The sequence below is a fragment of the Heteronotia binoei genome, chromosome 21 (genome assembly GCF_032191835.1).
Source record: "Heteronotia binoei isolate CCM8104 ecotype False Entrance Well chromosome 21, APGP_CSIRO_Hbin_v1, whole genome shotgun sequence".
Lineage (NCBI taxonomy): Eukaryota > Metazoa > Chordata > Lepidosauria > Squamata > Gekkonidae > Heteronotia > Heteronotia binoei.
In genome coordinates this window covers 158,092,303-158,120,230 of record NC_083243.1, presented here as the reverse complement: position 1 = coordinate 158,120,230, position 27,928 = coordinate 158,092,303, and the positions used below count along the sequence as shown (strand labels likewise).

At 41.0% G+C, this 27,928-nt stretch overlaps 1 protein-coding gene across 1 annotated transcript in view; it reads left to right on the top strand.

Annotated features, from left to right (window-relative positions):
* Positions 1 to 24,737, top strand: part of LOC132589218 (mucin-5B-like) — an 89,122-nt gene extending 64,385 nt beyond the window's left edge. The window contains exons 39-51 of the mRNA XM_060261904.1: positions 3,379 to 3,557; positions 8,202 to 8,271; positions 10,058 to 10,161; positions 11,119 to 11,150; positions 12,120 to 12,297; positions 13,999 to 14,103; positions 14,839 to 14,882; positions 20,422 to 20,544; positions 20,638 to 20,733; positions 20,923 to 21,051; positions 21,521 to 21,572; positions 22,087 to 22,195; positions 24,412 to 24,737. Coding sequence (XP_060117887.1) covers positions 3,379 to 3,557; positions 8,202 to 8,271; positions 10,058 to 10,161; positions 11,119 to 11,150; positions 12,120 to 12,297; positions 13,999 to 14,103; positions 14,839 to 14,882; positions 20,422 to 20,544; positions 20,638 to 20,733; positions 20,923 to 21,051; positions 21,521 to 21,572; positions 22,087 to 22,195; positions 24,412 to 24,592 — 1,402 coding nt within the window. The 3' untranslated portion in view covers positions 24,593 to 24,737. The remainder of the gene's footprint in view (positions 1 to 3,378; positions 3,558 to 8,201; positions 8,272 to 10,057; positions 10,162 to 11,118; positions 11,151 to 12,119; positions 12,298 to 13,998; positions 14,104 to 14,838; positions 14,883 to 20,421; positions 20,545 to 20,637; positions 20,734 to 20,922; positions 21,052 to 21,520; positions 21,573 to 22,086; positions 22,196 to 24,411) is intronic.
* The last annotated feature ends 3,191 nt before the right edge of the window (positions 24,738 to 27,928 follow it).

Below are 27,928 nucleotides of genomic sequence, written 5' to 3'. Positions count from 1 at the left end.
CACTGCCTCATAAGAGATTTTTCTAAGGAAGACTATAGTTACTTGATAAACATATAGCCCTCTGTCTATGTCATTGTGTTATCACATGTTCATTAAGCAACTTATGTACAAAAGCTCACAATGCCCAGCCATTTTATGTTTCCCTCTGAGCATTAACTATGAGATTTCTGTAGTGAATAAATCAAAAGGTTTACAACTTAGAGATACACACCTGAACAACATCTGAAGAGCATACTCATTGCTACAGCACAGACAACGGCTGTTTCTACACTCAGGGTTGATTCTGATTTTATGAGCATTGAATCCACCTGCAGAAAACTCCTGTTCAAAAGTACTCTTGTAAAGTGAGGAGCAACTCCGGGGTGAAACTGCTTTCAGTGCCAATTCAAGAAAATGAGTGTAAATGACTTAAGATAATGCAAAGCAAGACAGAAGTGACAGCGGTATGCAATGTAGATGAACATTTTAAATATACACCAAGAGAGGATCTTCTGTCAAGTGTAGAAACAGCCATTGTCTCCAGATTTTGATGCAATAATTCAGAGCAAGTGGTGCCAATTGTCAGAGACTGTTACCTAAACAAAATATTGCAAGAGTGCTAATGTTCGAAGCATAATTTTTTTTAAAAAAAAATCTTTACTTGTGTTTGTGCCCTTTATAAAGTTTAAATCTTTGCTACCTGATATTACATTTTATGACACACATGCCTGGCCTGACAGTTCTCAATTATGTCAGAGGTGGCCCTCATAACAAATGAGTTCAAAACCCCTGATCTAGCCTCTATTGAAAAACCTCCAACTAAGTTCTCAGGGTGAGCTCTTATAGGGTGAGCTTTTATAGGCCTTATATGCCCTTATAAGGGAAGAGTTGGAAGGGACCTCCAGGGTCATCTAGTCCAACCCCCCCTCCCCCCAATGCAGGAAACCCACAAATATGCTCCAGGATCCGTGGTCAAAATGGCCTGGAGAAAAATTGCTGCCTGACCTCAAAGTGGCAAACAGCATTCCCTGGGTGTGTACGAAATAGCCACGGATACTAAGCACGGATGCAACTGTTTCTGCCCTCTTTCTCATGAGCTGCCTGAGTTCACAGAATCTGGGGCCACAGAAAACAACTCCACCCCATTCTTTATATGACAACCCTTCACATTCTTGATGGTGATCCTATCACCTCTCAATCAGCTCCTCTCCAGGCGAAACACACTGAGCATTGCTGACAGATGGCCATCTAGTCTCTGTTTAAAAACTTTCAAAGGAGAGCCCACCACTAGGGGTGTGCAAAAAAAAAATTCAGAATTAATTGGATTAGGAAATATACGGAGCCAAAATATTCGGAATAACATATATTTCCAAATACCGGTATTTGGAATAGCCATATATACTGGAGATATATGGCTATTTCCAAATATACGGCCCCATTATACCCTATGGGCTATAGAAATCAATGGCAAAATGCATGCTTTGGATTGGCTGCTGGGACTCCTCTCCCCCTCCCTCTTTGATCCCAGGGAGGCTATGGGAGAGGTGGGAAAAGGCTTCCAAAGGCGGGAAAGGAGGCAAGCAGCTTCCCTGAGGTTGCAAAAGCTCCTTTCCCACCTTTTACATTGAGCTCCATATACTTCTGAATATTGATTCAGAAGTATACGAGGAGCTGTATACGGCTCCTGCATAATGCCTTCCAATTGGATTCGGAAGTATACTACGCCGTATACTTCCGAATCAGGGGGTATTCGGCGGTATATTCGGTTCAGCCAAACCAAATGCACACCCCTACCCTCCACCTCCCAAGGAAGCCTGTTCCACTGAGGAACTGCTCTGTCAGGAAATTCTTCCTACTCTTTAGCTGTAAACTCTTTTGATTTAATTTCAATCCACTGGTTCTGGTTCAACCTTCTGGGGCAAGAGAAAACAACTCTGCACTATCCTCTATATGAGAGCCCTTCAAGTAGTTGAAGGTGGTGATCCTGTCACCTCTCAGTTGTTTCCTCTCCAGAATAAGCATAGCCAGCTCCTTCAACCTTTCCTTATAGGACTTAGTCTCCACACTCTTCACCATCTTCATTGCCCTCCTCTGGACACATTCCAGCTTGTCTATATCCTTCTTAAATTGTGATGTCCAAAACTCAACACAATACTCTTGGTAAGGTCTAATCAGAGCAGGATAATTTCCATGGATTATTTGATGAAAGCATTGTTGTTAGTGAGGTATATTTTCCTGGCTTCCTTCACTCTGACTGCAACCCATAACGCTCCCTGAAATGCTGCTTCTGCAAGAAAGGAGACCTATAGGAACATCATGACGCGACGACTTGGCAACTGTGATCCATGCTACGGTCACCTCGAGGCTGGATTACTGTAATGCCCTCTATATGGGGCTGCCCTTGTTCCAAATCCAGCGTCTCCAGCTAGTGTAGAACGCTGCCACCAGGCTGTTAATGGGAGTTCCTTTATGGGAACACATTCAACCTGTGCTGAAAGCGCTGCACTGGCTACCAATAATGTACTGGATTCGCTTCAAGGTGCTGGTTTTAACCTTTAAAGCCCTATATGGCCAGAGTCTTGCATATCTTAGGGACCGCCTTTCCCTGTATATGCCCCAGTGAGCACTTCGGTCCGGATCTCAAAATCTGCTGGTAGTCCCCAGTGTCAAGGAAGTGAGGCTTCAGTTAACTAGAGCTAGGGCCTTTTCCATGGCTGCACCTAGCTGGTGGAATGAGTTGCCAAAGGATGTTAGGGCCCTGTGAGAGCTCCCACAGTTCCGCAGGGCCTGTAAAACGGCACTCTTCCACCTTGCTTTTCCATAAGGATAACTTACAGCAATGGACTAGGCCCATAAATCAGAATTTAACATCATTCTGGACTTCCCACCATGCTATGGCAATTTGGGGTCCTATGGAACATCTTAACACTGACTACTGAAACTTAATTGCATGATGAATCATAGTACTACCAGCAGCCATTGTTATATTGTTTTTAACTGATATTTTAATATTGTTTTATGCTTTGTTTTATGCTTTATGTATTATCAATGTTTTTCTCTTGTTGGTCATTTTCGACCCTAACCTGTGAGCCGCCCTGAGCCTGCCTTTGGTGGGGAGGGCGGGATATAAATAAAACAAAATAAAAAATAAAATAAAATAAATGATGGGGTTTTATCTTAAGACCAAAGTGGATGAAGACAGTCTCCCCAAGACCAACCTGGGGATGCCACCGCCATTTTACAGTCTGACATGAGTGATTTAAAAATGTTGTGAGGGCCTGCTTAAGCCTGCAGCACTGTAGAAGCGGGCACTCTTTGGCGGGGGGGTTGGGAAAATCTACTAGGTTTGTACAATCAATATGAAGTATATCTCAATGATGTCTTCCTCTGTGTTTAAAGTATCTTTGCAGATTGCCATAAAGTTCTGCCTCCCAAACCATTCTATGACCACTGCCTCTCTGAAGCATGCCAGAATGCCAGCAGTGCCCTTACTTGTTACACTGTAGAGATGTATTCCTCCCTTTGCAAAGATAAGGGTTTTTGCAGTGACTGGAGGAGCAAGACACAAGGAAAATGTTGTAAGTAGAATTACACTACATCTTTTTTATTATCTTGAGATAAACAACCAGTTATCACGGCAGAAGCTGTGCCAAGAGAACAGTGAAAAAGGTGTTTTCCCATACAGTCCTAAACAGATCCACACTCTTCATATGTTTTAATCTGGGGGTTGGGGGGTTGGTTTAGATTACTGTGCTTGTCATTTTTATTTTATTTTTCACATTAAGGAGGTAGTGTGCAAAACAGAGAGGAAGGTAACGGTAACTGAGAGCACAAGGTCAAGCTCCAAATTCCATAGGAGGAACACAAACTTCCAGAGTTGTTCTGGTTTTTAGGAACCTCTTCTCCAGCCACTTTGGATTTTTTCTCCCTGTAATTGTAAAGGATGGAATCTTACTTTAAGAAAAATGGCACAGATTCTTTTTATCCCTGTTTCTGCAGTTTATGTACAGTGTAATCCTAAACAGTTACATCTTCTAATTCCAGGGCCAATCAGAAGAGGGCCATTTGGACTGGGCCTCAGGCTCAATGGGGACTTCAAATTTAGACATGTTAATCTGGGGACATTTGATAAGTTTCGAAACTTTTGTGTGTGTGCATTCTGATCAATTCAAATTGAATCTCACACTTTTTGATGCCTTATCTTTTAATTGTTTTGTGAGTGATAAATGACACTGAAAATGAATTTAACATATGTTACACAGGTATACAGTAAACAACCCATCTAAATATTGGTAAGATACTGAGTACCAGGGCTTTTTTGTAGCAGGAATTCCTTTGCATATTAGGCCACACACCCCTGATGTAGCCAGTCCTCCTGGAGCTTACAGTAGGCTCTGTACTAAAAGCCCTGTAAACTCTTGGAGGATTGGCTACATCAGGTGTGTGTGGCCTAATATATAAAGGCGTTCCTGCTACAAAAAAAGCCCTGCTGAGTACTAGGTTAACTAGTGATATCTACAAATGATAACATCAGTGAACTGTTTGAAGTATTATTTAAATTGTAAATGTAACATAAATTTTCCTTTATATTTATCAGATATTATACTGTGGCATCTTAAGTAGGGATGGGCACAAACAAACTCATGAACTCCAGTTCGACATGAACCAGGCTGGCTAGCAAAGCACAAACCAGGGGTTCAGGAGACTAGTTCATTTCGAACCCACCCACAAACTTCCTTGTGGAGGTTTGGGTTTATGGGCGGGTTAGGAAGTGAGCTCCAATTCATTTAAATACTATTACCTCTCAGTCGTCTCCTCTTCAGGCTAAACATACCTAGCTCCTTCAACCTTTCCTCATAGGATGGTCTCCACAACCCTCATCATCTTCATTGCCCTTCTCCGGATAAGTTCCAGCTTGTCTATATTCTTCTTACATTGTGGTGCCCAAAACTGAACACAATACTCTAAAGGAAAAGGTACATTTACGACTCTGGGGTGACCTCGCATCATGACGTTTTCACGGCAGACTTTTTACGGGTGGTTTGCCATTGCCTTCTCCAGTCATCTACACTTTCCCCCCAGCAAGCTGGGTATTCATTTTACCAACTTCAGAAGGATGAAAGGCTGAGTCAACCTTGAGCCAGCTTCTGCTGGGATTGAACTCAGGTCATGAGCAGAGAGCTTGGATTGCAATACTGCAGCTTTACCACTCTGCACCACAGGGCTCCCTACACTATACTCTAGGTGAGGTCTAACCAGAGCAGGGTAAAATGATACCATCATTTCACGCAGTCTGGGCACTATACTTGTGTTGATACAGCCCAAAATTGCATTTCCCTTTTTAGCTACCACATTACACTGTTGCCTCATGTTCAGTGTATGGTCCACTAAGACACCTAGATCCTTTTCACACATACTACTGCCAAGACACATCTCGCCCATCTTATAATTATGCATTGGATTTTTCTAACCTAAATGCAGAACTTTACATTCATAATTGTTAAAATTAATTGTATTAGTTTTAGCTCAGTTTTTCAGCCTGTCAAACTCATCCTGCATCCTGACTCTGCCTTCTACTGTATTCGCTACCCCTCCCAATTTGGTATTGTCTGCAAATTTAATAATTATTCCCTGTATTCTTTCATCCTAATCATTTATAAAGATATTGAACAAAACAGTTCATAGGACAGATCCTTGAGGCACTTCACTTGTCACTCTTCTCCAAGATGAGAAACCATTCACAAGCACTCTTTGGGTGCAATCTGTCAACTCATTACAAATCCACCTAACAGTGATAGGGTCCAAACTACATTTTGCCAATTTGTCAACAAGACTGTTATGTGGAACCTTATCAAAAGCCTTAATGAAATCAAGATTAACTATGTCTACAACATTCCCCTGATCCAGCAAGGTAGTAACTTTCTCAAAAAAAGAAGACAATAGGGTTAATCTAGGGTAATTTGACATGACATTATCTCTTTTTCTGAGAAAGTTACTACCTTGCTTTTACTTGATTTCAGTAAGGCTTCAGTAAGAAAATGGTAAGAAGTTTTCTTGCATCTGTGTGCAATTTGTATTTTGGTTGCAGTCAACAATACATTTATTAATTCCTTCTTGACTGGTATTATTTAACTATTTTCAATGTATTCTAGAATTATTGTTCTTGGTTGAGTTGGAATGGAATGTCCTATACTTTTTCTCATGCAATACCTAGCTGAGCCTTCCAAAGGTTCTTGTTTTTCTACATTGCCACCATTTGGCAATGATAGTTCATAGCATTCTCTCCTCATCTTCTGCAGCAAAGCTCTGAGGATGATCTATAAATGTGTTGGAATCCCACTTCTGTAAGATACTATCTAGGCAGTAGTTTATAAAGCATCTCTCTTATGTTGTTAGATAAAGAACTAAAAGGTGAGCTTGATCAAAGGTTTAGGTTCTGTGGTTATCCTTATATCTTGTTCCCATTTATAGGTATAGGAAGGTGATTTGTAGGAATCTAAAAACATGTAGTGGATAGACTTTACATGGTGGGGGGGAGATAGTATCTGTCTTTCAAAATTAGTTCATTCCCTACTGATTTGTTTCCTAAAATACATGGTGCAGAACAGATATTGAATTTGAAAATTTAGAAACCATGGAATCTTAAAACCTGATGCTTTTTCTTGAAGGACTTTGCATTTTTGGTAAAACTCTGTGTTTAGACATATAATTAACTCTGTGTAATTCATGTAGTAGTTTCCATAATTCATATGATTTTGTGTTATACCACATAGGACAAATTTTTTGTCTGTAAAGGTTTGCATAGGGGAGAAGTCAGGTGCTAATTTGGAGTGCAATTTATCTTAATTTTAGGCGTGTTTGTTCAAAAATGGGTTGATTAGTAAATCTTTTGGGCTGTGTTTAGTTTGCATCAATTCAATTTCTTCCAATGTATGTTTATTGCTGTTGGATATGGAGACTGGGAAATAGATGATCAAAATTCATGGATGACATCAGTTTTCCTTGCCTTATTTTGTTTTTTGTGTCATCAGTTTTATTTTTTATTATGGCTATGAGCATCAAAATTAGAAACCCCCAGGCCTCTTTGAACTTCTGAGGGAACCTGTCTAAAATACTGGAAGTCAATGGGGTTAGAAGGATTGCACTGATAGTGTAGCTTGTGGAGAACTTTAATTATGCCCATTTATAGATTGGGATGCTGCATATGCCAAGGATTTTCAGGCCCTTTTCCTGCCATAGCCCCCTTATGTTCCCACAGAATCACTTTCTTAAAGTCAAGGGACTCTCCAGAGCAGGGGTCCTCAAACTTTTTAAATAGGGGGCCAGTTCACTGTCCCTCAGACTGTTGGAGGGCCGGACTGCCGTTACTGTACAAGGCTGCGGGCCGTCAGTTCTCTGTCTTCTGCATCTCTCTCCCTTCCCCACACCACACACCCCAGCCTGGGAACTCACCTCACCTTGGTATCACCTCACACTCTGTCTCCGCCACCTCAGCCCAGTGCCGGAAGTGTGCGTTGCTAATGTGAGTTTAGGTCGAACGTCACTTCCGGTCTGATTTTGCCATAACCCAGCGGGCCGCATCTGGCCCGCGGGCTGTAGTTTGAGGACCCCTGCTCCAGAGCAACATTTAATAGAAGTATAAACAATCAGAAGAGATAACTGGCTTCTCCTTGCATGCAGTACATTCCAGGGCTTTTAAAAATTATTTTTATTTCAGCTGAGCTTGATTTAAAAAAAAAATGGAGTAACAATGTTAGTCAGATAAGATATAACTACATATCGAATCTCTAAAATTTCAGTGTTATCTGCTTGCATAGAATATTCTTCCAAATTTCCAAAAATATTGTGGAAGAATATGTTGAAAACTGATTTTGCTGAAAAATGTACTATTTCAGTATTGTAAATATTCTGAGAATGTTCTAAAACAGTTTCAAGGATACTCTGTCTCCTGCTTTGAATAATATCTACAGAAACCACAACTCATTCTTTTCCCTTATATACAATTCCTGTGCTTTTCTTTTAAAATTAAAAACAACTTTTTAACAATTGCAATTTTTACACAAGACAGAATATTTTTATATTCCAATAAATTGATAGCATAAGGGAGTTTGCATATTTATGTGTCAGTCATCATCAGATTCTAAATGTGAACAATCAGAAGGACCATACTGGATACATTTTCTTTTGCTTCTTTATGATATGTTTTATTTTCTTCTCTACAGCCTACCCCTGCCCAGAAGGCAAGATATATGAAGCATGTGGTCCTGTTTATCCTGCTACCTGTGATAATAGGTATGCATAAATGAAATAATTAGTTCTGTAAGAATGCATATGAATTGGCTTATTTTGTCTGCCTCTGAACATGAAACCAGTAGGGAAAGTATTTGCAGTTATCATAATACTGCAGATGTGCTTATTCTTTGATGTCCTGAGTTTGGTCCCAAATATGACAGCAGTGGACAGTGTCATTTTGCATTTGTTACAAAGGGAAGCTTTGTGTATTAGTATGGATAGCCAAGTTGATTACCTGTAATTTTCAAGTAACCAAGAAAACTAGGTTTCTAGCCACTTTAAATTTTTGGCTAACTACATTATTTGTTGGAAGATCTTTCAGACCTACCTTATACTATGAGGAAAATAGGTATCTTTATCCTAAAATATTGGTTGCCAAGACTATTATGCCTCTTATTGCAGTTTTGTAGAACATAACTGCTGTTGTTCCTTTTTGAGACAAGGTTCCAGAGCATGTCTTATTTAGAGCATGAAATGGCTATCTGCTGTTCACTTCCAGAGACTTTCAGGGTTACAGTAATCTTGGATAAAACGTTGGTCCAACAACTTTCAACCAGTTATGGTTGCCAACTGGCAACCCACATTGCCCAGTGCTGCTCTGGTCCTTCTAGTTCAGGCATTGTGAACCTTGATGGTTTTCATTGGATAACTTTATAAAATAGATGAAGACAACTCTTTCAACAGTCCCCCCGCCCACCTCCGCAACATTCTTTTACCATTCCCAGCTTCATCAGAGTGGCCTGACAGGCTATTTGTTTGAATGGTCAAGGAAATTCCATGTTTTCTCTGCAAGGACACATGTGGCATGCATGTTTAATGTTATTCATTCATCCTGGCATTACATCTAAACAATTTCAAGTTTGTCCTACTCCCTAATATTTCATAGGGCTTCTTCCAAAGTATTGACCATATGAACCATTGCTATTTAAACTGGTGGCCTCCTATTATGATTCCTCAGTAGTGGGAAATAAACTGCCCTGTATATATACAGGCGTCATTCAAGAACAGATTCCTGAAGTGTAGCTGTGTTAGTCTGCTATAACAGAAATAAACAGGAATCTTATGGCACCTTAAACGCTAACAAAATTGTATTCCTGCATAAGCTTTTGTGAATTCAAGAAGTTGGGCTCTGGTCTATGAAAGCTTATGCTGGAATAAAATTTTGTTAGACTTTCAGATGCCTGAAGACTCCTGTTATTTTAAGAACCGGGGAAGGGGGGGGGGTCATTCTGAAAAAGCCTGTTGTCTTTTGTGTATTCAGAATGCATTGAAAAATGTTATTTTCTTGATATTTATATTTCATATACAATATTGCTACAAAAACTTTTGATTATACATATGGAAACATTTATACCAGGCTCTTCCACATATTGTGTGCAGTGTTCCCTCTAAGCTGCAGAGTCTTGTGAGCAAAAATTCTACTTTGTGAGCTACTGGCATTAAAATTGTGAGCTACTGGCATTAAAGTTGTAAGCTGCTGCATAAATTATCGTGCTTTGGGGCAATTTTTCCTGAGATAAGACCAAAATGTGTCAGCTGGAGGCTAAAAATCTGTGAGCTAGCTCATGCTAACTCAGCTTAGAGGGAACACTGATTGTGTGGCTCTTGAAACACTCACCGCCCCATTGGCTAGCTTGGAGAAGGCATTTTTCTTTTTAAATCATTACTTCAAGCCAAGTCAGCTGGCAGTTTGGATAATATATTTAAAGTTGCTTTCTTTCCACCTCCTCCCTCCTCCCTTATCTATACCTTAGCCACCTCTGATCTACATCTTCTTTTCTTACAGAAAAGCTAATAATATTACTGAGCATGTTACTGAAGGATGCTTCTGCCCTGCGAACCAAATTCTGGTCAATTCATACACCGACACCTGTGTTCCAGATTGCAATTGTAACTATAGCTCATTTTCCAGTCTGGCAGTTTTATGATTTAGATAAACCAGTTTACAACATTTTATACAAAGATGAAGATGTACCTCTCTAAGAATCCATTTCCTTGTTTTTTTTCTGTTACTCATAAGCACACTTTCATCTGATCAAATCAAGTGTTATCATTATGGAAAATTTATGCATTGTAATTGAACAATGCGTTCACGTACTTGTATCTCTTGATTTCACCTTAGGGAGGCACATATATACAGAATAATATAAAAAGCATTTTAAGTTGGATCTGGTAGATGTACCTTGCTTTCACTTTCCTTTAGCAGCCCTGTGACTGAGAAAGGGATTGCCTGTAGTTAGAGGACTGTTGAGGAAAAGAAGCCACATGGCACAGAGGGCCTCATGGAAGAGGGAGAATCCATCACTCTCCCCCTGTCTGTTGTGCCAACTGATGCTACTCCTGTGGAAGATATAAGGCTCTTCACAGCAGCCCTTATTTCTCCATGGCTTTTTGTCTATGAGGGTCCCCAAACCTTGCTGGGCCTTTTCACAGTCAAAGAAGGCGGCTGGGTGCAGAGTAAGGTAGGGAAAAAATCGCTTCCATGAATTTGTAGAATCCAAGCCTTTATACCTAAATTCACTATGCAGTAAGTTTCCCTCTTGAAATTGCTCCACTTTGAAATAGTAAATATGGTTTCAAGTAAATTTCTGTACACATCCTTAATTGAAGTAGAGCAAGACATGGAGAAGGTTACAAAAGGCTACTGATAAGATATGCTATTTTTACTTCTTGTTGTACAGAAAACATTTGTATTGGCAATGAAAAAAGCAGATTGTGAGCACTTGGGGCTAAAAGAAGTAGCGCAATTAAACATTTTGAAGTCTATATTGTAAAGTTAAATCAACATAATACACCTGAATATGCAATTGGAACCAGTGTGAATTCTTGTCTCTTTATTTCTTTCAGTCTGCATTGGGCCAGATGGATTCCCCAAAATGGTGAGTATTTTGCTATTGCTCCTAGACCTAGACCACTGATTGCTCCTAAACCTAGACTATTGCCAGCACAATCACATGGGGATCCAGAAAAGACCACTTAATCATCCCAGTATGAGTTTACCCTTCTGTTACTGCTCATACATTTACACCAACAGCAGCAGCTGTCATCAGCACTAGATTTTATTAGGGAGCTGTTCAAAGATACCATACTGAAGGGCAAGAGTCAAAGCATCAGTCAAAGGGTCAGTGCATTTTCAGAGTATTTCTTTGTATCAGTTTCTTTGACAGTACCTGTTATTAACACAGCACATGGATCCACTCATATGAATAGCATACCCAGGCTAAGAATGTGTGCGCGCTTTTGAAGAATAAGCAAACATGACCTGAAAAGGCTGCATCTCAAACACTCCCTAAATGACAGTCAAATGGAGGAGATGGAAGTTCCAGAATACGTTCTGTGCTGGGACTGTGCCAGTGTTTAAGCCAGTGAAATTACCAGAACACTATGTGGTCCACAGAGTCAGGCTGTGCATAGAAATGATGGAAATGGAAGCATAGTGAAAATTGTATGTATTGTACACCAGGGCCACAAGGAAAACAAACAAGCTGTGTAAGGGAATAATTGAAGCTCTTGCTTGCATTCCAGCTAAATCAGTTCATATGTGTACCAGAAAAAAGCCTGGAAGGATTGTGAAACTGAGAATGCTCTATAATCTATATGATATAAGGATATTTTTGGAGCCATTTTTAAAAGCTGGCTTTATTTTTTTTTTTTATTATCTGCTTAAGAAAACCCAACACATCTCCTCCTTCAAGTTAGAGCGTGCTTGTGATCAGTTATGTTTGATACTTTGGGCAATAATATTTGATATTACACAAAATTTAAGTATCCAAAGATTGGCCAACTTTGCTATTAGAATATAAGATTGCTGTAATAAAGAGGTTCCTGAGTCATACTTTCTTTCCCAGCCTGGTACAACATGGAGGAGCAACTGTCAAGAATGTACCTGCGACCAATTGTCTGTGACTGTACAGTGTAAGGCCCAGCCCTGTCCAACACCGAAAACACTTGCTTGTGAGAAAGAAGGATTCATGCCTGTCTCTGTGGTGACACCAGAAGATCCATGCTGTCCAGAAATTCAGTGCAGTAAGTGTTCACTTTTATAACCAGCATCATAGGATCACAGAATCACAGAGTTAGAAAGAGCCATGCAGGTAATCTAATCCAGCCCCCTGCCCATATCACAATTAATGTAAACAAAATATTACACAGTAGTAGAAACAGTCAGAAAGAGCTATATGTCAGCATGCTATTAAAATGCTTCCAGATGGCTACTGTTTTTGTCTCTTGCACCAAAATAAAACAGAAGTCCAGTGACAAAATCTATTCCAGCATTAAGCTGTTGTGAGTCAAAGCTCACCTCATCTAAAATGAAATCATTTATGTAGTCACCACAATCTCCTTTTATCCCTCTATAACAGCCTGTGACATGTATCCTACCTCTCTGCTCAGCAAAGTCTGAAGTCTTCCTCCATCCTAAACAGCCTTCTTCCAACTTAAGAGGCAGTTCCTGCTTTGAAAAAGTCACTTTTGTGGGAGGAAGATTCCTTAGGCTGGAGGAAGGCTTCAGAGTTTTGCTGAGGAGATTTGTAGGATCCATGACCATGCCCCTGGAAGCAGAGAGGCTCCATAAACAAAAGTTTACCCCTCAGTTTTTAGTTTAAACCCTATATACAAATAGGTATATACAAGTCAGCTACCATTGTACCCCAAGCAGATTTCTAATATTGGGCTGCCTTTGAAAAAACAGTTTTCTAGTTCACCATTGAAACTGAAAGCAGAATCAAGGGGGAGAATGGCTAATCTTAACATTAGTAACAAATGATTTGCTGTCTAGATATCATGTTCCTACCTAAGAATAAATATTACCAAAATCTGATATATTTCTAATTATTTGAATTTGAGAGATTTATTGAAGAAAGCTATGGATGTTTAAATACATCACATTTGGAAAATATTGAACCCTCTGTCATTTTCATTGCTTGGCTGTATTTGTGCAAGCATAACTAAGTGTAATTTATAACCATGTGGTGCACTTTATATATAAGAATATAAGGACTGTAGTAAATTATTAAATTAGCTATAAAGATAATGATTAGATATAAAATATACTGATCCTAGGAAGATTTATGATGAACTTTGAATTTGGGGATGGGTTTTAAATGTGAGATTAATTGCTGCTTGATATGCTTTACTGCTTTAATATGTTGAGAATGTTGGATAATTAAAATAAAAACAGAATTTAAAAAATATCATGTTCCCTTAGAACACCAGTTCTTTAGCAACCTGAGGACTCTCATTTTAACACAATTTTTGCAGATTTTTTGCAACTATTTCCATACCCTTTACTGTTCCTTTACTGGTGCCAGACAGTCCCTATTCAGTGTTTGTATGGTAAGCCACACATGGCCCATGGAGGCCACCATCCTCTCACATCCTCAGAACTAGAAAACCAAATCAGCAGGGCTTTTTTTGGTAGAAAAAGCCCAGCAGGAACTTATTTGCATGTTAGGCCACACCCCCTGATGGCATCATTGTTCACATAGGACTTTTTGTAGAAAAAGCCCAGCAGAAATTCATTTGCATATTAGGCCACACCCCCTGCCACCAAGCCAGCCAGAACTGTATTCCTGTGCATTCCTGCTCAAAAAAAGCCCTGCAAATCAGCTACACTTTAAAAGAGCATTTAAGTAAAATGTTTGCAATTTTTTTTGTATTGCCTAATGGGTCAGGTCTTATTGGAATGCTAGCTTTTTTTATTCATCTTTCTTCTTAATTTTTCCACAGTATGCAATAATAGTGCCTGTTCCAATCAGAAGAAGTCATGTGAACCTGGACACCAGTTAGTCTCCATCCTTTTTGAAGGAGACTGCTGTGTCACCTTCCTGTGTGGTAAGTTCAAATGCTTCTGATTTACACTTTTATTAAGCACACATTCCAAAACTAATACAGAAAGAGAGGAAAACATGGAAGAAGTGAGAATAAATTTATGATGAAGGTAGATGTAAGAATCTAATATTACCATTGTTTTCTTTGAATTTTCAGTATGTCCCATTGAATTCTTTTGGAGCAAATATAGATGGGTTTATGTTGCATGAATGGTAGAAGTGAAATGCCATCTAGAAACTGAAAGCAGATTGCAGAATATCTGTTCAGATCACTTTTACCACACTTAAAATGTAATGTTTATCCTAGGGTTGCCTGTTTCCAAGTGGGCCTGGAGATCTCCTGACATTAAAACTGTCTCCAGAATACACAGATCAGTTGCCCTGAGAAAATAGCTACTTTGGAGGATGTACTCCTGTGACATTATACCCACTGACCTCCCTCACTTCACAAGCCTCATCATCCCTGGGCTCTGCCCTCAAATCTCCAGGAATTTCCCAACTGAAAGCTTGCATCCCTAAATTCTGCATACTCCGCATCAGGTCTTTTTTTTTGTAGAAAAAGCCCAGCAGGAACTAATTTGCATATTAGGCTACACCCCTGGTGCCAAGCCAGCTGGAACACTTAAATATGAAAGGTTTATTTAAAAAATAAACCAGTGTGTGTATTCAAAAATTCAAAATTGTGTCTGAAATCTTCTCCCGCCAATATTGTTAAATAACTGGCTACTTCTTTTTTCAGAACCAATACCAGATATCTGTGTGGTCAATGGAACAGTTTATAAAGTAAGAATACAAGCATTACTATTTACATTTTTTAAAATCTTATTTTCAGTGCTTTTAAAAAACACATGTATGAGATTTCAGATACATTTTATTAAGTTTAAAAACCTGTATCTTGCATGAGGTTCCTTTTACAGAAATTACATAAAGTACACTGGTATATTCAAAGGAATTGATGAATTTTTAACTCACATGCATACCATAGATGGGCTTTGGTGTATTCCAAAGCTTGGGACCAGCATAAGTCTGTTATTTCACCTTTTGAATACTACAATGGAACAATCTCTCTGTGTAGGCAACAATGAGTAGAAATGCAAACGATAACTGTTTAAACCACCTACACATAAGTGGTCAAGTGGGCAGATGATATAATAACCATTTTAAAGGGATGGTTGCTTCATTAACTCTGGAAAATGATTAATTATAGAAAACCAGGGCTTTTTTTGTAGCAGAAACTCCTTTGCATATTAGGCCACACACCCCTGATGTAGCCAATCCTCCAAGAGCTTACAGGGCCTACTGTAAACTCCAGGAGGATTGGCTCTATCAGGGGTGTGTGGCCTAATATGCAAAGGAGTTCCTGCTTTAAAAAAAGAAGAAAAGCCCTGTAGACAACTTCTATTGCCACATGCAGTGTTTTTGTAAAACATTAAGGCAATTTAGATGTTTGTTTTCATTTTTCTCAGTATTGATATTTAGTCTTTCTTACTACATTTCCATAATGGCAATTTGGGGTAGGGCATTTTACAGATTTTGGACTTTTGTCTAAGTACTGCATCTTTTATAGGTGTTTGTCATGATCCATAGAATATGATTAATTGACTAGATACCTTAAAGCCTAATCCTCAACATGTTAACTATTTTGAAAATCCCACAGAGTTAAATAGGGCTTACTTTTGAAAATATAAATACTACTGGAGGACCTGCAAAACTATGCCCCTGTTGTGTCTAGTTGCATGCTAGAGAACCTGCAAAATCTGGGGGAGGGGACCACATTTACCCCTTACCCCCCTTCCCATGCTTGTCCCTTTCTCTCTTCATCTGGCAACCCCGCTATCCTCACCTTTCCCTGCCTCTTTCCCTCCTTCTCACCCACCCACCAACCTACTCACCACCCCCCACATTTTTCAGCTATATTGTTTATTACTTAATCTATACCACACCTTTCTCTTAATGGGGACCCAAAACAGCTTTTGTAATTCTCCTCTCCTCCAATTTATTTATCTTCTCCAATTGTGAGGTAAGTGAAGTTCAAAATGCATAAAAGGCCCAAGGTTACCCAGTGAGCTTCCATGGCAGACTGGTGATTCAAACCTGGGTCTCCCAGATTCAAGTCCAAAACTCTAACCACTACACCAATCTGGCTTTTACAAAATGTAAGCTGTTGAACAGAAAGCAATCCAGCCCTGGTGAATCATGCAAGTCGCATGGTAGTAAGTCGCTTGGTGGTTGCTGCAAGATGTGGTCCCAGTGAGTCTTCCATCAAAGTCAAAACAGCCTCCGAAGGGCCCTGCCTTTTACTGACAGAAACAAAGTCTTGAAGGCTAGCAATATTGTTGTTATTGCCCAGCAGCAGCCACTAAGATTATCTGTTTCTTAAAAGCTATAGGTGCTCCTTTTATCATTTTGGTAAATTTAAACACTCAAAATTTCCTTTTAAATTTCAGATTTTTCTTCAAACTTGGGATGTTTTTCCGATTTGGAGAATGTTCTGTTCATTACTCCAGTCTCCGGATTTAAATTTCCACAGATTAGGCTACAATGAGAATTAGATGTGTTGATAGTTAGGATCGTAGCCCTGGTCTCACAAGTAAAAGGTACCCGGTCGTATTGGAATTTTTTGGCCAGGTAGTGGATGCTACAACAAAATAGCTACCACAGTAAGGTTCCCCCCAAATACTGGGAAATCGCAAGCCAAGTATCCTCTTATGATGGAAACAACTATTTCTGAATAGGTGTTTTCTGTTGGCACAAAGGTGATGCTTCCTGGGAAAAGCCAAGACTGTCCTTTTTGATTTGGGGCGTTTTCGCACTGACCTTAATCGGCAGCGATGTCCCTCTTCACCGCGCAGGATCTGCGCAGATTTCGCACCAATTGCTGCGGAGCACCCGGAAGAGCTGCAAAGTCCCGCGGCTTTTGCGGCGCAAATGGAAACCGCCAAAAACCAGTTTCCATTTGCGCCGCAAAAGCCGCGGGACTTTGCGGCTCTTCCGGGTGCTCCGCAGCAATTGGTGCGAAATCCGCGCAGATCCTGCGCGGTGAAGAGGGACGTCGCTGCCGATTAAGGTCAGTGCAAAAACGCCCTTGGAGAAAAGATGCTTTGTCACAGAGACAATGGGCACCAGCAAACCCATTGCTGGGCACCAGATTGCAGATCACTGTGCTAAGATGTCAGAGCTGCTTCACAGTTGCTTTAACAATCATATTTACCAGAGCTATATTGCTATTTCTCCAGTGTTTTCCACAGTGAACACATACATAGGATATGCACAACCAAAACACTCAGGAACATGTGCCAGAGGCCCCAATGAATGCTTACTATAAATTTTCCAATTAGGATTGCCAGCTGACCAAGCAGTTTGGCACTTAGTCATTATTTATTTATTAACTTATTTACAAGATTTATACCCTGCCTTTCCGTCATCATCAGGACCACCAAAGTTCTTAACAGATAAAAACATACATAAAAACATGTCACAAAAACCATTAAAACTAAACAAAAATATATCATTACAACAATTAAAACCAAATCTGAAATGTACATACAAAACCATTAAAAATAATTAAAACAGAAGACAGGAAAGAGGGATCTCTGAGGGAATGCCACATGAACCAAAAATAAAGTTTACACTTGCTGGCAGAAGACAGCAACAGAAGGGACAAAGGCACAGGCGAGTCTCTCTGGGGAGAGTTACACAGTTCTGGTGACATGACTGAGAATTCCCTCTCCTGGATTGCCAGCCACCTAATCTCAGAAGGCAAGGCACCCAAAGCATGGCCTTGGAAGATAACTATAGTGGGTTCATAAGGCAATCCTTCAGGTATGCTGGTCCCAAGCCATATAGGTCTTTAAAGGTCAGTACCAGCACCTTAAAATGTGTCCAGAAACAAATTGGGAGTCATTGTAGATAGGCCAAGACTGGAGTGACGTGGTGTCTACAACCCATGCAACATCTTGTTTGAGCATTCTGCACCAGCTGAAGTTTCTGAACACTTTTCTAGGACAGCCCCATGTACAGTGCATTGCAGTAGCCTAATCTACTATCAGGGCATCCAGATCTTTTCTGCCCAGGAAGGCCTGCAGCTGGCTCAGCAGCTGAAGCTGCTTATCCAGTAGTAGGTCCAGAGCACCACCAAAGTACAGACCTGTTCCTTTTCTTTCAAGGGGTGTGCAACCCCATCCAGAACGGGTGACACTTTAAGTCCTTGATCAAACCTTCTACTCACCAGTAGCACCTCAGTTAATTAGTCTGCATTCACTCCAAAACTGCCTCCAGGCGCTAGTTCCGGATTTCTACAGCCTCCCTGAGATTGGCTAGAAGTGTGAATACAGCTGAGTGTCATCCGCATATTGGTAACATCTCAGATTGTTGTACGACAACAGCATGTGATTTTTTTTCCCAACATGAAGATAAACATGACCACCTGCTAATGTTTGTGAAATGGTGCTGCTTTGCAAGGCACAACAAGGGTGCCTTTATATATTACCCCTTAGCTGCCACCATTAGCAGGTGATGATGCAAGTTGATAAAATTAGGCATGCTTCCCTATCTTCACACTTCCTATGCTGAGAGAAACTCTTACATAATACTATTATAGTTTTGGCAAACACAGTTGCCACATAATATGTGAAGCAGCTCTGTGTGGAAACCAAGAGTGGTTCTAAAGATAGTATCTAGTATGTGAGTGGGGAAAGGGAGAGTTGCGTTCAAATCTCTGCTCATTTCTAAACCTACTGAGTGATGCTGGACAGTCCAATATGATTCAACCACCCAGTCTGTATTTGTTTACCACTATATCTGATACCCAAGGATTGGTTCCCATGCAATAGTCTGGGACTATTATTTAGGTTACTACAAACCCTGGTTAAAAAAAATACTGGGTGTGCAGGAAAATTTTAGTTTTAAAAGATAATCACAAAAAATTCTGCTGGATTTTGACAGCCTTGTGGATTGTAAACCAAAATAACAAATGAACATGTGGTAATTCCAGAGAGGTAGTAGCATAGTAGCAAAATTACACAGAAATGGCATCTGAAAGACTAACATAGTTTCTCTGGTTCAGCAGCTGAAGCTGCTTATCCAGTAGTAGGTCCAGAGCACCACCAAAGTACAGACCTGTTCCTTTTCCTTCAAGGGGTGCGCAACCCCATCCATGTTAGTCTTTAAAATGCCATTTCTGTGTAATTTTGCTACTATGCTACTACCTCTCTGGAATTACCACATGTTCATTTGTTATTTTCAGCATGATTCTGTGAGCTTAGGTAGAACTTAGGGGGGCGCTATGAACTTAGGGGGGAGGCGTCTGTGAGTTTCCTGCATTGTACAGGGGGTTGGACTAGATGGCCCTGGAAGTCCCTTCCAATTCTATCATTCTATGAACTTGTATGAATTAGAGCTTTCTTCCTCAGAGAGCCAGTTTGGTGTAGTGGTTAAGTGCACAGACTCCTATCTGGGAGAACCAGGTTTGATTCCTCACTCCCCCATGTGCACCTGCTGGAGTGGTCTTGGGTTAGCCATAGCTCTTGTAGTCCTTGAAAGGGCAGCTTCTGGGAGAGCTCTCTCAGTCCCACCCACCTTACAGGGTGCCTGTTATGGGGGAAGGAGATAAAGGAGATTGTAAGCTGCTCTGAGACTCTTGATTCAGAGAGAAGGGCGAGGTATAAATCTGCGGTCTTCTTCTTCAGATGAACATATATGCACATTCATTAATCATGGTTAAATACTGGAAGATTACAGAGAGAAGCAGACATAATATACTGGAAGATTACAGAGAGAAGCAGACATAAAATAAAAATGCAAGAGAAACTAATTCACCCATTATAAGTATGAGATTGGTTTGTTGGGAGTGCGCTCAATGGCAGTCCTTTCTGCTGGATAGTTAACCAGGACTAACAGATGCATCTGAAGAAGCAAAGTCTGATTGTGATGAAAGCTCCTTCTTAAATAAACATTGTTAGTCCTTGAGGTGCTGTCAGAACAAAGAAGTGGCAGCAGAGATGCCTACAGGAGGAGGAGGAGATGGCAAGAAGTGAAGTCAGTGCGGGGTGGGTGGGTGGGTGGGTGGAACCAGTCAGAAATGGTAAACCCAAAGCTGTAGAAGAGGGAGGTGGGATTTACCTTGTTCTCCAAGTACTTGTGAGTCCTCTTCCTGTTATATATATTATAAATATTATGGCATTCTCACAAAGTTAAATTAATATAATCATTGCGGAGTGCTCTGTATGTTTAAAAACACATGACAATAATTTAATCTATTGTTCATAAAATTTCTTATAACGCTGTATTGGTTTGTAATAAACCATTCCTTAACTTCTCCCAGCCTGGAACATCCATTCCAAGTGACTCTTGTGAAACATGTGTCTGCGGTAATGAAACAGACCCAGGCTCCAAGACAAATTTTGTGGAGTGTGAGCCAATTCAATGCAATACAGAATGCCCAGTGGTAAGTCAGGTTCTGAAGTTGTATATAATGTGCTTGTTTTCTTATTTGATCATGACATATGGCACTGCACTAACTATTATTCTCCACAAATAGGGTTATGAGTACCAGGTAAAGGCTGGAGAGTGCTGTGGAATGTGTGTCCAGGTGACTTGTACCATCAATATTAATGGCATCACTCAGGTCCTCAAGGTAATCATGTTTTGTACAACTAACCACATTGAATAAAACCTACAAGAATCTTCCATGTCTGAATCATAGCTAAAACCTGGGTTGGAAATTCTCTAAACTAGAGAATGTGCAATAGATTTTTAAAGCTTACAGTTTGCTATGCTAGAGTTTGCAAATATGCAAAATAGTGTTTTTAATTCATATCAACAGCCTGGTGATATTTGGCAGCCAGAAGGCAATAACTGCAGCCACTATGAATGTGAGAAAGAGGATGATAAACTACTCTTGGTCAATACTAGAAGGACATGCCCAATCTTTGACCCAGAGGAGTGTGGTCCTGTAAGTTTAATTCTTTGTTCATTACCATATCTGATCTTACTCTGTTGAAGCTGAAAAATGAATGTTGTTTCAATAAATTTACAGAAAGAGATCATGTAATCACTAGAACAATTATTCAAAGACAATACTTTCACTTTATCAGCTTTACCAGCTGTCAAAAAAATCACCCCCAGGCATTCCAGTGACAGAAATGCATTTACAGGACAAGTTTCTGGTGCATTTATGTTCTGAAGCAGAGAATGGCAGTTAACTTCCAGTGCATGTCTTACTATGGAGAAAAGACTTCAGCACTTGCCAATAAGCGATCCTTTTAAAAACAGACCATGTTAAGCAGCATCTGTAATCCTTGCTTTCATGTCATATCCATTGTATAGCAGGTTTGAGGCTGATACAATGCAAACACAGCACTAGAAAGCTGCCTTTTCTTCTCAAAGTGATAGTGATCTTGTTTCTTGTTTCTGCTTCAAAGACTGAAACTGAACTGACCCCTGATGGCTGCTGTGAAATATGCAAACCACAAAGTAAGTGAAGTTATACATATCTCCTAGAAAAAGCAGTTGTTTTGTTATTTTTTTATAAGAAGTAACCAAATGATTCTCAACCTGAGTTTCAACCCAACTCCACTCTGTTAAGATTAAGAACTTTTCATCTGCCCTTCACAAATAATAGAATGTGATATAACTGTCTACTCATAAAAGTAGTTTTCTGTTAATGAATAGAAGGGAATTTTAGGGTTCTTCAACCCATTTTTTTGGGATGGAGAAAAGCACTTTTGGAAACATCCCCAATCCACGTTTGGCTGAACCTTTCCATGTTCGATTGACTTTTAAAGTGGGGCAGTACAATATAATTGCTCAAAAAGCTCTTTTCTTTTAGTTGAGATATAGTATTTTCTACTACTGAAGATATGAGGATTAAGGTTGCAGTGCATTTCCATGTACTTATATAGTTCCTCACGAGGCTTATGTGTGAATATGAAGACAAGATAGGATGCATATTAATTGGCTCCCTCACCACTTTCTTCTCTTCGTTTAGCTAACTGTAAAGTTCGAACAAATCAAATTCTTATCCGGCAAAATGATTGCGCATCATCTGAGCTGGTAGAACTCACCTACTGTGAAGGGGCCTGCCCTGGTTCTTCCATGTAAGTGTTTTGTGTGTGTTTGTGTGTGTGTGTGAAGTGCTCTCGCTTCTGACTTAGGCAACCCTATGAATTAATGACCTCCAAAATGTTTTATCATTAACAGCCTTGATGAGGTCTTGCAAATGGAGGGCCGTGGTTTCCTTGACTGAATCATTCCATCTCATGTTGGGTCTTCTTCTATGTTGGGTTTTCCTCTTTTCTTGCTGCCTTCAACTTTCCCTAGCATCATTGTCTTTTCCAGTGATTTCAGTCTTCTCATGATGTGATCAAAGTTGGGTTCTTTTAGCTTCTAGGGAGAGTTCAGGCTTGATTGATCTAGAACCCACTTATTTGTCTTTTTGGCACTCCATGGTATCCATAAAACTCTCCTCCAACACCACATTTCAAATGAATTAACTTTCTTCCTCTCAGCTTTCTTCATTGTCCAACTTTCACACCCATACATGAGGAATACTATGGCAAGAACTATCTTGATTGCTAACAGCACACACTTAAAAATCTTTTCTAGGTCCTTCATGGCTATCCTTCCCAGTCTCAATTGCCTTCTGATTTCATAGTTGCATTCTCCCTTTTGGTTAATAACGTATCAAAGGAATAGAAATTCTTGAACAATTTTAGTTTCTTCACTATTAACCTGAAAGTTGTGTAATTTCCCAGTAGTCATTACTTTTTATCTTCGTACTGTTCAGCTGCAATCCTGCTTTGGTACTTTCTGCTTCAACCTTCATCAGGAGTAATTTCAAATCTTCACTGTTTTCTGCCTGTAATAGAGCTAGTGTGGTGTAGTGGTTAAAAGTCACGTACTCTAATCTGAAGAACTAGGTTTGATTCTGCACTCCTCCACAGGGAGCCAGCTGGCTGACCTTGGGTCAGTCAGTTATCTCAGAGCTCTCTCAAGCCCTCTAAATAAGTCTAGCGTGCCACCTGGTGAAGAATAATGCTAAAAAGTGTTAGAACTTAAGGCTGCTAGACAATCTTCAGATTTCTTGGCTATATAACACACAATATCATAAAATAATTAATACTGCCAGTAATGTGGTCTGCATATCCTAATTTTCACTTCACCTTCATCTGAATCTAATCGAGCTTTCCTTATTATATGTTCTGTATATAGAAAAGGAGATAAAATACACCCTTGTCTGACACCTTTGCCAATTGAAAACCATTCTGTTTCTCCATATTCTGTCCTAACAGTAACCTCTTGTCTAGAGAACAGGTTGCATATTAAAACAACGAGATGTTGTGGCATACCCTTTTCTTTTAAAAACAATCATAATTGTTCATGATCCACACAGTCAAAAGCTTCACTATCTATTAATACCTTCCTGCTATTCATCTATATGTTTCCAGTTGTAGTATTCAGGTGGTACTATGGCTCCAATTCTACTCTTTTACACTAGCAAATACTGAGAAAATATCAGATGACTGTTCTAGTTTAGATACTTCTCTGTTTAACAGTTCTAATTTCATGCATCCAGACCAACAAGCTACAGGGTTTTCATGCACATACCACTCTGATCTCCCATCCAGCCACATGACAGATCTTGGGACTCTACATGGAAGGTGCTTATGCATGGAAAGATGTGATAAGAGAATGACAAACTCAATTGTACTTTTACTTTCCCAAACAATGTCTCTCACACCTGGTTTTGAATTAAAACATAAACCTTTAAAGTTACTATGTGAATGTATCCCTATTTCCTTCCTAGTTATTTTGTATTCTGCATAGATTTAATAACGTATGGACTAAATTGCTCATAACACTTAAAAATTAAAAACAAGAGTGGATTATATGAAACATATACCAACAGCATCAGTGCTCTCTTTGAAGTCAACCCACTACCAAACTCTGTTTCTTCTACCATTTAGAGTAGTACTTTTTGCTTTCAATAGCATTGAGGGCCATGTGACGTTTTACATTTGTTTGCAACTCCTGTGTAAAAAGCACAGATGGGCGAAATTCTGATCAGGACTGCAAGGTGGGGCTCCTGCCCCCTTCATGTTGTTTTCAGAAGCCAAGACTAGGGGAAGAGTATTCACTGGAGAGTTGCCACTGGGACTTGCAGTTGTAGTATGGCTGTAAGTCCCTGTGGTAAGAACTCATGTAAAAAGTAACAGTAGATCTAAGATGGGGATAGTAAGATGCAGCAGTGAACCTTTGTAGTAAAATTGCTTTTTATGGTAGGCATCTAACACTGTATTCTTCAATCGGACAGGTATTCTGCTGAGGCAAGGACAATGCAGCACAAGTGTACCTGCTGCCAGGAACTCAAGAGTCACAAGAAAGAGGTGTCTTTGACATGCAAGGATGGTAGAACCATCAATTATGACTACATCTATGTGGACGAGTGTCAGTGCATGACTGCATGCATCCCAGAAGCCACAACCCCACAATAACCAAGGGGAAGAGATGAAGACTCTATCCTGTGATAAAGAACCCACTACATACCAAAGCAGCTAAAATCAACCACCAAGTAGAGGATATGATTTATACAACTGTTTACATTTGTGTTTCTTTAGCTTTCAACTATTTTTCATTCAATAGAGATCCAGGTGTCCCTCAAAGTAATGAAACTTACATTTTAAAAAATCCAAAATATTACTATTTCGGAATTGAGAAGATTCAGAAGTTCACAGCCCTCATTCACTGGTGCAAAGTTCTTGACATAAGTAAAATAATATCCTCTGTTTCTCCTTTCTCAATTTTTGAAGCCACTTTTTAAATTTGTTCAAAATCATGTAATGTTATTTAACACCTCCCACCTTGTCCTTGGAACAACCAAAACATCTTTGTCTAACCAAATATTCTCTTTACTGTATGAAAATTTAATAGTCACCACAGCTTTGTGTTTGCAAAATTAAAATATTAATAGACATGCTCCAAGGATCTTTAAAAAGGCAATGATATATACATATATCCATTTTTATTTATAAAATGAACTCTAATGCTTACATTTTTAGTACTTTGCTGATCAGTTATGCTTACAGGCCTTCATATTATCAAGCATCTTTTTCTACGGGCATAATGTTCTGTATAGTGTCTGTAGGCCTCTAATTTGATATAAAGTAAAACTAATTCCCTGTGTACCTGTTTCTTCTTGAGTAATAAAACTTACACACATTTCAGCTTTGACAAGTGGCGTTTTTATTCTCTGATCATTCACATTGCTTCTGTCATTTCTCATTTTGGTTGTGAGAAACTGGAGTGGAATAGGCCAGGGCCTACTTGTAGTTCCTCACTCTGTTTTTTGCTTCTTTTGGATATGTTGCTTCTTCTTAGCCACAAGGTTTTAATGAAGTAATACCTTTTATGCTTTAAGCAGCAAATGAAATTCCTCACCTAGGGTTGCCAAGTCCAACCCCAGAAATATCTGGGGACTTTGGGGGTGGAGCCAGGAGACACTGGGGTGGAGCTAGGGGGGAGGGGGGAAATGGCGCCGGGGAGCGTGGCGAGCCGCCCCGTCTCAGAGCGGGTGAGGCTGCCGCCCCGCTGCCGCCCCCTCCCCGCCCACCGCAGCTGCTCCTCCGAGATGGGCCCAGGCTGAGCCCATCTTGGAGGAGCAGCCAAGAGGCGGCAGCAGCGCAGGGGAGGACGAGGCAGGCCAGGAGCATGGCGAGCCGCAAATCCGGGCTTTTCTAGGACCCGGACTCGCAGCTCGCCACGCCCCTGGCCCGCCTCCACCGCCCCTCCGATTCCACCCCAGAGGTGGAGCGGGCGAGGCCGCCGCGCCACTGCCGCCTCTTCTCCGCTTGCCGTGGCTGCTCCTCCGAGATGGCTCCTAAAAATCTCAATGAACCATATGGATCTAAGGGAAACAGGCACTTCCAGGAAGGTACATTTAGAAGGGGATTTTAAAAAAACAGTTTACACCATTCTCTTTAATTCAACAATACAATCAGGGCCGGCGTGTGGGATTAGGCTAAGTAGGAAGCCTCTCCCCGCGCCCGCTGCCATCCGCCTCCCCATGCCTGCTGCCATCTGCCTTCCCACACCCGCTGGTGTCGCAAGGTGGGGGGGAGGTGTGACTCTGAGCACGCCCGCTGCCTATCAGACTCTGCCGAGGCTTCCCGAAGCTCGAAAGGCCTCTGCAAAGTCGGGGGGGGCGTGTGCAGCGTGCTCAGAGCCAGCTCTGAGCGCGCCTGCTGCCTTCTGGACTCTGCCGAGGCTTCCCGAGGCTCAGGAGGCCTTTGCAAAGTCCAGGAGGGCACGTGTAGCTGGCTCTGAGCACGCCCACTGCCTTCTGGACTCTGCCGAGGCTCGGGAGGCCTTGGCAAAGTCCAGGGAGGCGTGGCAATCATGATGGGGGGCGGAGGATCAGGGTTCAGCCTATGGGTGCAGGCACCCCTAGCACCGGGCCTGCGTACAATGCACAGATCTCTCCTTGTACCATGGCTCTTCAAGAACTCTTTTTCTATACTTCAGGAAGCTGTACTTGTAGAGGGTCAGGCAAAGCTTCCCTTTCAAGCTAAGCAATCTCTTCCTTGATATCTGCCTCACAAATCCACAACAGCACCAGCTAGGCAGCACTTTCCCAACCACCACCTAATATTTCTATATATCACTGATAAGGAGTATGGATGGGCTTAAACTGATTCACAAATTGAAGTTTGTGACAAATTTTGGGAGTTTATGGTTCAAGAAGCAAAGTTTCTGGCAGGGCAACCAGCACAAACTTCCACCAATTTTCAAGCTGTTATGTTGTCGAAGGCTTTCATGGCCAGAGTTTATTAGTTGATGTAGATTTTCTGGGCTGTATGGCCGTGGTCTTGGCATTGTGAGACCTGACGTTTCACCAGCAACTGTGACTGGCATCCTCAGAGGTATAACCCAGAAAACTGGAGCTCTTTCTGGGTCAAAGTGAGAAGGAGGTAGGTGAAACATCAGGTCACTCAATGCCAAGACTACGGCCATACAGCCCGGAAATCCTACAACAACTAATTTCAAGCTGTTCATGGTAGTTTGTGAATGGATACATTTCCAGACAGACTTTCTCTACTCAATTAAAATGTTTGCCAAACTTCAAAGCGACAGGAGGGGGGGGCAGAATTATCCAGCCTTGGAAACATCAGTAGGGGCCCTCCAAAGCTTAACAGGCACTGTTGGCTGCCAGTAACAAGAATTCCCATTCCGCTTTATGGAATCAGAATGCTATATATACCCATGACTCAGCTCCGCAGCCTCTCTGCTATTGGTAGTTAGACAGAGAGGTGGCGAAGTTGTTAAAAGCAGAGCACAATTTATTCCTGATTGTGAAAACCTCTCCCCTGCTGGGGTTTGGGTGTTAGATGGACCCCCAGGGCTCTGAGGCAGCGAGTCTTTCTGCTCACACTGAGGGATGAGAATGTCTCTGGACATTGGTGGGAGGGCAGGAGAGGAATCTCATGGCCATGCAAGAGTGTTCAAGGAAGATGACAGCTGAGCCTTGCATGCCCAGTACTCCAGGAGACTGGTGTTGATGGACTCAGGGGACTTGATGAGGTACTCCCTCTCTATCACCTCTGCCAGGTCCTCCATCATTGCACAACTGGCATCCCTGCCACTGACCTCCTAGTTCACTATTGACAACCAGCAGAGGAGCTTCTTCCTGATTGGGCTCTTTGAGGCTGAGGAGCTGGGCTGCAGTTCCTCCCCCTCTTCCCTAGCCTCTTCCACCCGCTGTTCCCTCTGACCATGGCCTGTAGCCTCTGCAGAGCTCATGCTTACATTGCATAAGCTCTGCACTCCAGGGAGCA